This window comes from Pholcus phalangioides, unplaced genomic scaffold (assembly GCF_987345545.1).
Source record: "Pholcus phalangioides strain wild (caught in Gottingen) unplaced genomic scaffold, Ppha-v1.0 ptg000039l_1, whole genome shotgun sequence".
Lineage (NCBI taxonomy): Eukaryota > Metazoa > Arthropoda > Arachnida > Araneae > Pholcidae > Pholcus > Pholcus phalangioides.
Genome location: NW_028301625.1, coordinates 28,299,853 through 28,312,464, shown reverse-complemented (window position 1 = coordinate 28,312,464; position 12,612 = coordinate 28,299,853). Strand labels below are relative to the sequence as shown.

General features: G+C 36.4%; 1 protein-coding gene across 2 annotated transcripts in view; it reads right to left on the bottom strand.

Moving 5' to 3' along the window:
• The window catches only part of LOC149065787 (laminin subunit alpha-1-like), a 438,052-nt gene that overhangs the window by 39,190 nt on the left and 386,250 nt on the right, over positions 1–12,612 (bottom strand). For both annotated transcript variants that reach the window (XM_089253835.1, XM_089253836.1), the window contains 2 exons: positions 2,406–2,630; positions 2,071–2,257 (listed from right to left, as the gene is read on the bottom strand). In XM_089253835.1, coding sequence (XP_089109961.1) covers positions 2,071–2,257; positions 2,406–2,630 — 412 coding nt within the window. The remainder of the gene's footprint in view (positions 1–2,070; positions 2,258–2,405; positions 2,631–12,612) is intronic.

Below are 12,612 nucleotides of genomic sequence, written 5' to 3'. Positions count from 1 at the left end.
AAGCTCCGCTCTAGCTGTTAAAGGTGCCTGCGTGCGAATTGTTTAGATTTAATCAATGGATTTCACATAAAGTATTAGAAACTCTAGTTTTGAAGGTAAATTATTTTTCATAATTGAAATAAAAAATCAATCACGCTGTGCAGGATTTCGGACATTTTAGAAATGTAAACAAGCAAAAAGAAAAAAAAAAGCTAAAGAGAGAAGATGCCAATGAAGAATATGATACTGCACGTTCACACATATACAGAGAGACTATCTTACAATTGTGTTACCCAAAAGAGATGAAATAAACTCATTCATCATGATGTTGTGTGACCTAAACACATGCCGATTTTCTGTGATCAAGCTATGCTCAACCAGCGGTTCCTATCTTTGTTGGTTCACTGTAACATTTGTGTATCAAAATTTTTCTTAAGGTTCTTCAAGTCAGACCATAGGCCTACCTAACCATTGCAGATCATTAATACAGACTTGTCAACTGCTACATACTGTCTGTAGTTTCTATACATAGCCGCACTCAACTACGGATCTGCAGAAGATCCTCTCAATATTATGGAGATAATTTTTTCTTTAGATTTTTTTATTTTTTCTCAGGAAAAAAAAATCGAAGTAATTGAGTTTCTTGCAGCATTTTATTATTATATTCAATTGCATTGATCTCTTTACCGATTAGCTATAGCATAATGGAAATTTTGTGTACCTGTGAGACAGATAGAACGTAAGAGTTTGTGGCAAGGACAAACATCAGATTGGTGGTTGAATCAATGTATTATTCACCATTAAGAGCATTGCAACAGAATAATCAGGCAGAATTGAAAGGAATATAGTGAAAAGCTTACAATCTAGGTCATGCAACAGAACATGACAAGCAAATAACAAGCGTACAGAGATAAGGAAAGGGAAAAATTCGAAAAATATATGCATAAAGATTTATGAAATTCATCCTGTGAAAGGGTCTGTGATTATTTTTGCATTGGTCCCCCCCCCCCACTTTTTGTCTGATAGGGTTATAGGAGTTATACTGGATCCTCGATGTCAACAATAACATGTTATAGGACTGATCAAAAGAGAATTTTTAGGAGTGAGGGCAAATTTTTTGTTCAATATCAAGTTCTATGTCTTTACCATGTTTTACAGCCTGATGTAATGCTACCAGTGGTCTGAACTCCTAGGTTCCAGTGCCTATGAAGTGCCGTATTTAAATGAACTTCAATTATTATTTTTCAAAATTTTCAGTGATTTTCTTCATTGGGCTATACTTATGTTGTCCAAGAGAGTCAGGTTCCCAAACCCCTAGTAAAGATCAATAACTCTCATAACTGAGAGGTTTCATGCTAATGTTGGAATGTCTGTTAATGGGACATTTCCGCACAGCATCATCAGTAGCTGATCAAGGCTACCACCATTGTAGCACATTGTTTGGGAAACTCTCCCCAACAATATCTTTTAATATCATCATTATCACTATCGAATTAGTTTCAATAATTAGCCTCCACCCATCTTATTTTCTTCTCATTTTTTTCCCACCATGGTTGGTCATTTCAATTTTGTTTCTTGACGAACAAGCAGCTTATTTTTTTTTATCTTTTAATAAGAATGATTTTGGTCAAGTATTTACATTCTATGGGGGGAAGAAATTCTCCATTCTCATAAGTTCAGAAACGCATCCAGTTACTACTGCTCTATATTCTGGGCTTACCTACACTACAAGATTCATTGAAAGACTGGTTATTTGTGGAGATGAAGATTACAGGGAAGAAAATTCATTGCTGCCCCCACAGCAATGAATTTTCTTCCTTGTAATCTTCATCTCCACAAATAACCAGTCTTTCAATGAATCTTGTATTGACAAGTGGAGAGGACATTACCTACACTGTTCATCTTCCATTCATTTTATATTTCTAAATTTATGAATGCTTTATAAAGTATGGCACAAAAATGGAATTTTAAAAACTTCTACTGAAAAAAAGTAGAAAGAAAATGGTTATATTAGAAACTTCATATTTATGAGTAAAGCTAACATACAAACATGCAAATTTAAAACCACATCAGACTTATACTGTTACTAACCATATGCCATTTTTTAATATCTAATAAATGGCTAGTGATTCTTTTAAGCTGATTTTTTCTCTTAAATTCTACTATGAGACTTGTATTTTCAAGGCTGATTTCCAGAAACTGTCTTTTTTCATCATTTTTTGCAAACAACAATAAGCCATCCTCATAGTATGCTTTGAATTGGAGTGTGATATTGAATCTGTAAACAAAAGAATGAAATGTTAATTTATCAGATACACCATTGCAAGTCAATCACTGAAACATATTTCAATCAATGCATGAGTTGTGAATAACATATCCAATAAATTTTTAGAGTCAATTTTTTTATAAAGTTTTTAGATACATACTCTTTTGCAATTTCTTTTTTTTCAATTTTTATTCTTGAGTAATCAGTTTTAGAAACACTATACATAAATATATTTGTATCTTCAGTTAACTCTCTCTGTTGGCAATTTTCTTCCATCTCAGACACTCCCATCTCTTTGAAAAGCTCTTCTGCCTGAGGTCTTTTTATATCAGAGAAACCAAAGTCTACACCTTTGAAGTCCACAGCATTTTCAAATGCTATTAGCCTGAAAATAATGTTGGAAGAGTTCGTTTGAAACCTTTAGTTTAAACCTTACAAAACATTAATTTCAATTAAAATGGCATGGTTCAAGATTTCATAAAAACTTTTGTAAACAATATAAACTATTCAGATTAATTAAAGAATACAACAAGTGTGATAATTATGCAAATCAGAATAAATATGCACCTACAGTAGCACTTTGATTAACCATTCTTCTTTATCTAGTATACTGATTGTAAAAAAGATATGTGTTCACAAATTGGTTTTTCCTTAGTAATGAGTAGATTATCCCAATCATCCAAAATTCTCATACCAATGAAAACATAGATAATAATATAGGCAAAGGGACTTTATGAATGAAAATATGCAACAATGACCTTGTAGTGAATTTCCAAAAGATCGCTTGGTTCAAGCAACAACATTGTGATTCACGAGAAATGATGTTGCTAAAAACTTTGGAATGATTTGATTCCTGATCAAAATGGAAAATCAAAATTCATGGTAGTTCTAAAATTTTTAAGCATATAACCAATGCTACTCAAATCCCTTATGTGCAAATTTGCGCAAATGGTAACTTCAGACAGCACACAGCTCCAAAATGTCTTATCAACATAAATCATGATTTACAAAAGATCATGACTTTTGACTGAATGTCAGTAAACATAAGAGTAATATTGAAACAAGCATTTAGCCAATATAATTGGCATTTCATGCAATAGAAACTAGAACTATATTCAAAACAACTACTTTGATATCTATTTCATAAATGATTTGATAAAGGTTCCCCCATCTCATCACCAAGTACTGTTTATAAGAAACCCCATATGAACTGACAAGTATTTATGCACGAGTATGAATGGCCATAACTGCACAGTCAAATCTTGATCAGGCAAATGTGCAGCGGCTGACAAAAGACTTCGAGTTATCATTCGTTTGTCTTAGCGGAAAGTTCGATTTCTGAGGAGTAAGAACGTTTTTTTTTAAATAACAATGCCATTTTCGAATAATTTTATGAGTAAAAATGTCAAACTACTAGACATGAAGAAATTAGGAAGGATGAATAATTTTAATGCCTAATTATTGAATAAGAATATACATTCATGGATATATGTATAGGGGTCAGCAATGGGGGGGGGGGGTTCAGATTTCTTTACCTTTGATTGCAAGGGAAGGGGAGTTTTTTGAATGACGATTATCTAACTAACTACCCTTTATGAAAATATTGTTTCTTAATACAAATACAAATACAAATACAACGCCACAACAGGCAAAATGCCCAACGAGGTGGCTGATAAAAAGATGCCCATAAAAATATGGTTGTCATATGTTTCAAAAATACAGCAACCCAATTAAAAATGCAATTAACACAAATTACAAACAATATATACACATGATAAAATATTATACGATGCCCATAAAGATTACTTATGGTTGTCTTATTCTAAGAATGGATAGCTTCTCGATTTACCCCAACATGTTTATCGTATTTCTTTTTAAACGTGTCAATTGTGTTACAATTTACTACCTCCGGGGGTAAGCTATTCCATTTATTAACAACCCTATTGGAGAAAAATTCCCTGCGACACCATAACCTTGCATTGTCCCTCACCAATCGATACTGGTGTCCCCTTGTAAAAGCAGTCGATTGGCGGTGTACTAAAAGTTCATGGTCCATCCTATCCATCCCATTGAAAATTTTGAACACTTCGATCATATCTCCTCGACACCTGCGTTCATCCAATGTAAACATATTCAAAAAATGAAGTCTTTCTTCATAACTCAAGCCCTGTGTGCCAATAAGGACACGCGTAGCTCTTCTCTGCACCCCTTCAACCAAGTCTATGTCCCTCTGTAGGTATGGTCTCCAAAACCTTACAGCATACTCCAGTCCAGGACGAACTAAGCCTCGAAAAAGAGGAAGAATGACTTTAGGAGAACGCGAAGAGACCTTTTTGAAAATGAGACCAAGCATTCTATTCGATTTTTTGACAACCGCTGAACAATGTTCAGAAAACTTAAGTCGCTCGTCAATGAGAATTCCCAAATCGGTGACTCTAGTTGCATCCGGGATAGTGACACCATTCAACTCGTAAGAGAACCGTTGGTTGTTCGAACCAAAATGAGCGACCATGCACTTATCTACGCTAAACGTCATGCTCCATTCATTTGCCCATGCTGCAATCTTGTTTAAGTTGGTCTGGAGCAACTCCCTATCGCTTTCATTCCCGATTACCCCCATTAGCTTCACATCATCTGCGAATTTGCTAGTAATTCCATCGATACCCTGATCGAGTTTATCGATAAAAAGTGAAAAAAGTATGGGGCCAAGGACACTTCCCTGAGGAACTCCACTTGTGACGTCTGTCCAACCAGAGAATTCCCCGTTCACCATAACTCGTTGCGACCTATCTCTTAACCACGATTCTATCCAATTCAGCAAGTTGCCCCCTATTCCAATCTCGTGTAAACGCTTCAAGAGTTTGCCATGTTGGACCCGATCGAATGCCTTCTGGAAATCAAGGTAAACAACGTCGACATTTTTGCTCTTACCCAAAGCCTTAGTCACGTAATCATAGAAGCAAAGGAGGTTAGTTACACATGACTTCCCCTTCCTGAACCCATGCTGATTATCCGACAATACATTATTCTCGTCTATCCACTTCACAAACTGCCTTTTGATGATAATTTCCAAAATTTTCGAGAGGGAGCTCGTCAAACTCACTGGACGATAATTAGACACCACTTCTCTACTACCCTTCTTAAATATCGGAACAACGTTAGCCAGTTTCCAATCTCTCGGGACGATACCCTCAGCAACACTACTCCTGTATATCTGTGCGACTGGCCCCAACAATTCATTAGCACCTTCCCTGAGAACCCTGGGATAGATATCATCTGGTCCTGGTGCTTTGCTTGCACATACATTTCTTAGAAGATTTAGGACCTCCACGTCTTCCACTTGAATATCGTTGAGCGTTTTATTACCCCATGCAACACCCGTATATCGAATATCATTATCTCCATTAAAAACCGACGCGAAAAAGTCATTGAAAGCACTACACATGCCTACATTGCTCTCTACTTTTGAGCCTCCTATCGAGAGGGGGCCAACTGTCCCCTTACATCCATTATTGACGTATCGAAAAAATGATTTTGGGTCAGAGCCAATGTTATCTGCCAACCTAGATTCAACTTGCTTTTTACTATCCCTTATCGCTTTCTTCAACAGTCTTCTTTTATCAGTAAACAATGATAGGTCACCTCGTCCACTTTTATACTCTCTGAATGCTCTTTTCTTTTCAAGATAAAGGTTCCGCACGCTATCCGTGAACCATAGAGGGTGTGATGTACAAACACGCTTTTTTCGAACAAAGGGTATGACGTCGTGCAAAACAGAGGACAGCTTCGTACTAAATTCTTCCCATTGACTTACCACCCCTACTGATTCCAACTGGTCTTTGAAAACTTCCGCTAACCTTCTTCGCAAAACATCAAAGTTAGTTCTCCGAAAACAAGGAACCAGTCTTTTGTTATCAACCTTACCCGAGGAAAAGTTACAGTGAAATCTGACGATACGATGATCACTGGAAGAAAACTCTTCCCCCACCGAAACATGTTCAACTAGATCCTCAGAACTAGTAAGAACTAAATCCAAAATAGCAGTACCCCTAGTGGCTTCTGATACATGCTGATACAAAAAATTTTCGAGCACCAACTTAAGAAAGTCTCTTTCATACTGATTTCCAGATGAAAGGTTCTCCCAATCAATACCCGGGTAATTGAAATCCCCTAGTATGAGAACCCTCTTTCGCTTACACATGTAGGAAATTTCATCGTGCATTTTGGCGATATAATTTTGATCCCTATTCGGTGGATTGTAACAAACCCCAACAATAAGCTTATGACGTCTTTTGTTCTCAAGTTCAACCCATATGGTTTCAATATCACTTCTCTGCACGTTACACTCTCTAGCCTTCAAACATGATTTCACGTATATCAACACTCCACCCCCTTTCCTATCAGATCTATTTCTCAAAAAAGTATCGTATCCGGAGATGTGTAAGAAAGATTCATCCCCATCGTTTGCCCAAGATTCTGTAATGGCTATAAGATCCAAGTCCTCCACAACTATCATAGTTTCTAAAAAATCTTTCTTGTTACCCAAGCTCCTGGCATTTATTAACACACATTTTAATTTGCCCGGTGGTTTGTTGTCAATCGAGAAGCCATCCAAGTCAGAGGTGGGTAATTCCCCGTCAGTACTGTTGTGATTATCATTAACTAACCCGCATTCCCGACTACGTGGTCTGGGAGTAAAAAACCTGACCTAAGACTATCGTAAACCTCCCAGACCCCTCTCTTATTTAGATGGATCCCATCCGAACGAAGCCACCTATCGGTAAATGCGGGAAGCTCCAAGAACGTGACCCCAAGTGAGGAGCAAATGTCCTTCAGGCCTATATTGAATTGGTGGATCCTACTCCTATATCCCCTACTACCCCTTGGCAGCACTGGAATCACTGCCACATCTGAACCCCCCTCCCTAGCGGATAATAGTAAATCCCGGTACTCTGACAGAGACTCACTAATATTCGCTCCTACCTGATTTGTTCCCACCCACAGAATCACCCGCAAGGGCAACTTTCGGCGATGAAAAACGTCTCGAACGTTGCCAATCTTCCCCCCAGGAAGACAACAGCGCTCGAAACCCCGAAAATCCCTACACACTCGGTTCCCAAGTTCCCTAACCATAGAATCGCCGATGATTAAACCCCTATCACTATCCCCCTCTACCTCATCCACGACCACCCATTCGCCCTCTAAAATGTCGTTGTTCGTGGAGATTGCTTCTTCATCAACAGGTGGCTCGACGACCAGAGGGTCCGTTATAACCGGACCCTCTAGCACCCTAACTTTTTCCCGTAAAGCTTCGACCTCGTGTTCCAGCCTTTTTCTATCCAAGCACCCCTTACAATTGAAACTATCAGCTACTATACCCCTAGACCAGGGAAACCTCCCGTCGCAAGCTCTACACAACACTAGTCGAGGTCGAGGCATACTAACACTATTGCTAAAGCTAGATAATAATAATAATACTTAACAATACGAAAATGAGAAACGTTAACTGGAAATTAAAATAATGTAAAATACATTACTAGGCAAAATATACGTAAGAGATTATACGAAAAAATTACGTAAAGTAGAATGCTCAGCACTAAATCACGAAGAATAAAATAAATATGTATATAAAGAATACAACACCCTCTAAAAAAAGTATTAAGCTACGAAGTACAATTTATACTTATTAGAATTACAACTCTAACTACCTATCGACTCTAACTAACTAACAACTTAGCTAACTATCTCAAAACACTAACACTACAACAATAGGCCCAAATGGAAGGAAAACAACGTTATTGAGAGTACCCGGGAAAAAGTATACACTGTTTGCTAACACTAACGTCCAAAACCTACGAACTTATATCAAAGAAGCGAGCGAACCTGGCGAAAAAACAACGAAAATGAAATGCGAACGAGAAAAATAAATATAAGTCGATCGAAAATACACAACGAAAATTTAAAAAAAAAATGAGAGCAATATAAAAAAAAAAACCACTTATCTCACAATCCAACGTGCGCTAAAAAAAAAAGAAAATCACCGCAGAATATGACCCAAAAATAAACAACACGCTAAGTAAAACTCACGAGAACGAAGAAAAACACAAAGAAAGACACAAAATGGCGCACTGGCGTGTCGGTGAGCGGAGCGCGATAATAGCACGTCCGTTCCCAACGACGGCGAAGACGATTATGATTTAGTAATGGCACCTTTACTAATTTTTTTTAAGTATCGAAATATTTTATTATAATTCTTTCACACATATTAGTACAATACAAAGACATAAAACACAAAAACAACACACCACTGAATACAAAGGTATGATCCCCAAGGGACCGATGTTCCTCCAAGACAGATCCATGAAATTCATACTAATGTTTTCTCATGGCAACACATTGTTTTATATTACATGTATGTATGTACAAATACAAACATATATATATTGGTATACTCCCACGGTTTTTAAGCATGTGGTTAAAATATGTTACTCATCTGTTAATTATTTATCCTCTTCACACTTGAGCCAAAACTATTAATAACATTTTTTTAGATTGATTTGTGTTCATTGTAGGTCAAAAGTTCTTTAAAAAAAAGAAATAAAGTTATTGATTAATTAATTTGGGTCAATATCATTTGAGTTACATACACGTGTGCACCTCAGATATCAAATTGAAAAAAGAATAATTAAAAATAGCTCTGGAGTGAAGATGATATACCACTCCATTAATTGATGCTCAAAACTAAAAATATAGTGTGTTAGTCTGTACCCTCATGAAAAATTATCCCTGTGCATACACAACATTGTTTATTACAGCAGTATCAGATTCACCATGCATATTCTCAAAGGGCAATCCCAATCAGGAGCATACACAGGATCAACATTTGAGGGAACATAAAAGGCTTGGGAAGTAGGGCACAAGGAATTTTTAACCACTTTACGATCAAGGATGTAATACTGTGTCCAAATGCCAGTGGAATAAATTCAAACAAGTTCACTCTGTTTTCTTTCCTCTCTCTCCTCATCTTTGCGAAGAATGTTTGCAACCCTATGTGTTTTTTTCCCTCTTGCTTCTTTGTATACCCTGCTGTGATTTTTTTTTCATGATGTATCTTTCTTATGACAGTGAAAAAGATCAGGTTGGGTGAGGTTGGAAAGAGAAATCTAACTTTGTACCTAAATTTTTACCAACTTATCTATTTTACTGTTTTACTCTTTCATTTGTTTTTTTCCTTTCACCTTTTTTCCTTTGTTCTAACGTGCGGTAAGGTCAGGAGCAGAACAAGGTTACCATATTTATTACTGATTCGTCAAATAAAGAGCATCAGAATTTCTTTGAATTGCTTGTAATCAAAGAAGTCAAACAGAAATTTTCAGTTATTAGCCAGGAAATACAATTGAAATCAACAGAAATTGATTATAATAACATATAAAATAATAAAGGTAATTTCTTTCAATATTTTAATTTTTTGTAAAAATAAATGATCATCTTGGGGAGGGGAGGACACCAGCCCTGACTACACCTCTAATTCCAATAATATGCAGTAGAAGGTGAAGCAGAGCTCACTTAATTTTGCTGACGGGGGTGTCAAAAATAGCTAAAAATATGCTGACATAATACTTGAATGACCCTTATGAAATAAGACATATACACAATATTTGTATAAATTAAGCATAGAAATAAAGAGAAAGTAAACGTTTCTTTGTAAAAGAAATGCAGTATTTATCTAAAATTCTCTATGGAAAAGAACTAAATGGTGGAAGAACATAAGAAGAAACAATTCTAATCAAAGGCCAAAGTCTCATCATCGAAGATGAATATCAGCCTGGAACATCATCACCAAAACCTCCCAAAAATAAACAAAGAAATATGACTTTATAATTATATTAAAACTGATAAAGTGTTCCAAATGCTTCAAATGGTGCCACAAGATGTGTGGCACCAATCAACAAAACTCAAAAACTTTGTTTGTTATTTTCGTATGGATGACTAAATAATTTTGATGTAATTTTTATTTACTCATATAAACATACAGGGTGGGCAAAAATTCCGTAGAAACTTTAAAAATTCATTAAAATTGGAAAAATAACTGAAAAAACGGTTTGCAGGGTTAGCATTGCCAGGTCACTGGAATTTTTTTAAGATGGAAAAAAATAACTCAAAAACAGCCGATAGGTAGCGCTGACATACACAAAAGGGTGGAACGAAAAAGGGTTGTTTTTTTTTGGAAATTGATGTTGCCTTAATATTCAAAAGATGTCTTTCAAGGTTTTAAGAAGTTATACCAAAATCTAGGAAAATAATTTAATATCTTAAGGCTCCTCACAGACCCTAAAGGTCGAGCAAAAGACTTTTCTAAGTACACATTATAAACATCTTTTTAAACATAAACCAAATTGATGATTTTTAAAAAGCAATAAAAAAACAAATAAAAAAACACTTAATTTAAAAGATATTCAGTACATGAGGCAGAACTGAATATATATATATATATATATACGGGGTGATTTTAAAAAAACTATCCCGACATATGGGCCCCTAACTATCATACCATTCACAGAAACTGAATGAAATTTTGGCATAAGGTATTTTGATGTATGCGCTCAAGAATGATATGGAAAACAACAGTGTCACTCTAACAGTTACGGTTACAGTGAGAACATTTCGAAAATATCAAATGGCAACACCAAGTTTTTTGTATTGGAATGTGATCTCCATACTGAAAAACACTAAATAGCGTTGGAATGGCACCTGTAGCACGAAAATCCCCGGAGCTAGGCAAGGAAAAAGTAAAAAGGACTTTGCCGTGCACCAGAGCATTAATGTTTGTTTCATTCGTCACACCGTTTCTTCGGCTGAGATCCCAGCCTGATTAGTCCTCCACAAGGTCATGTGGAAAATTTGTGAAACACAATAAAATGCTTTATTTTATGCTGCTTCTCTGTCCTTATTGGTTGTCCTCACTTTTAGCCTATCTACCGCCGGTGATTTTCATGCTACAGTTGCCGTTCGAACGCTATTTGGGGTTTTTCACAATGGAGATCACATTCCAATACAAAAAACTTGGTGTTGCCATTTGATATTTTCGAAATGTTCTCACTGTAACCGTAACTGTTAGAGTGACACTGTTGTTTTCCATATCATTCTTGAGCGCATACATCAAAATACCTTATGCCAAAATTTCATTCAGTTTCTGTGAATGGTATGATAGTTAGGGGCCCACATGTCGGGATAGTTTTTTTATAATCACCCTGTATATAAACCCAGAGAAAAATACTCACAAGTTAAGAGTTCTATATATAAATAATAACTGACAAGCAAATACGCAGCATTGCAGCAGTTCAAAGGAGAATTTTTCAAGCACTCCGAATATAGTGAGTGATAAAAGGAGTTGAAAATAAACCCTTTTGGGGGGGGAAGGGGTGGCGCCAAAACTGTAACCATGTTCCAAATTAAAAGAACAAAAAAACATAGTTTGACGATATAGGTGTCAGGAGAATGCCCCTATTGCTTCCTCTGTTACCACACTGTTATTACATTTCACTTTTTTGCAAAATAGTCTGCTTTTTTTCAAACTAATGAAGAGTACTCCTCGATTTTATTCTGGCTTGAATGAAGCCTTCACAACTCTTGGTTGTTGATACAGCAAGAGATGCTTCAGTTGCGTATTTATATGCTACAGTCCCATGATTCAAGGATCCAATTAACTCAACAGGCAATAAGTGAACTAGGCAAGTTCTAGATCAAAACATTTATTGCTTCAACATACTTTGAACAAGTTACACGTTAGAGTTCAATAGATAACATGTTAGTTCTGAAATCGATAACTACACTGATTCACAAAACAACAAATTCTCACCCAATACAGCTGAGGATCAACTCCTATTATCAGCGAGACATTGTAAAACAACTCGTAAGTCCTACGTCGAGAACAAAGTGTCCCATTTTCCGGCGAGGCGAATGATGTTGACCACTCAAGGAAGCTCACCTCGAAATGTATAGGATTCAGAGCACCACTTGAAGAATTCGTTGAATCACACCCATCGACAAAACATGCTAATGATCATTGGCACTACGTTGAAGACCTAGTTGTACATAGCTGCAGACTGACGTATCATTTTAAGGATCACCTGACCCTTTCAAGGAACCACTTTCCAACTCACTAGAATGCATGATAAATGACTATTGGTTGACTAGAAGATTATATTTGAAACAACTACCCAGAACAGTTGGAGTAGCTTAGCTTAGGAAATCACCTTTTTACGACATTAGTGACATCACAACAACATCAACTAGTTAGTAGGGGGTTAGTCACCCATCAACCCCACTGAGTGGAGGGAGTAGAACGAACTGTTTGAGCTGTTCCA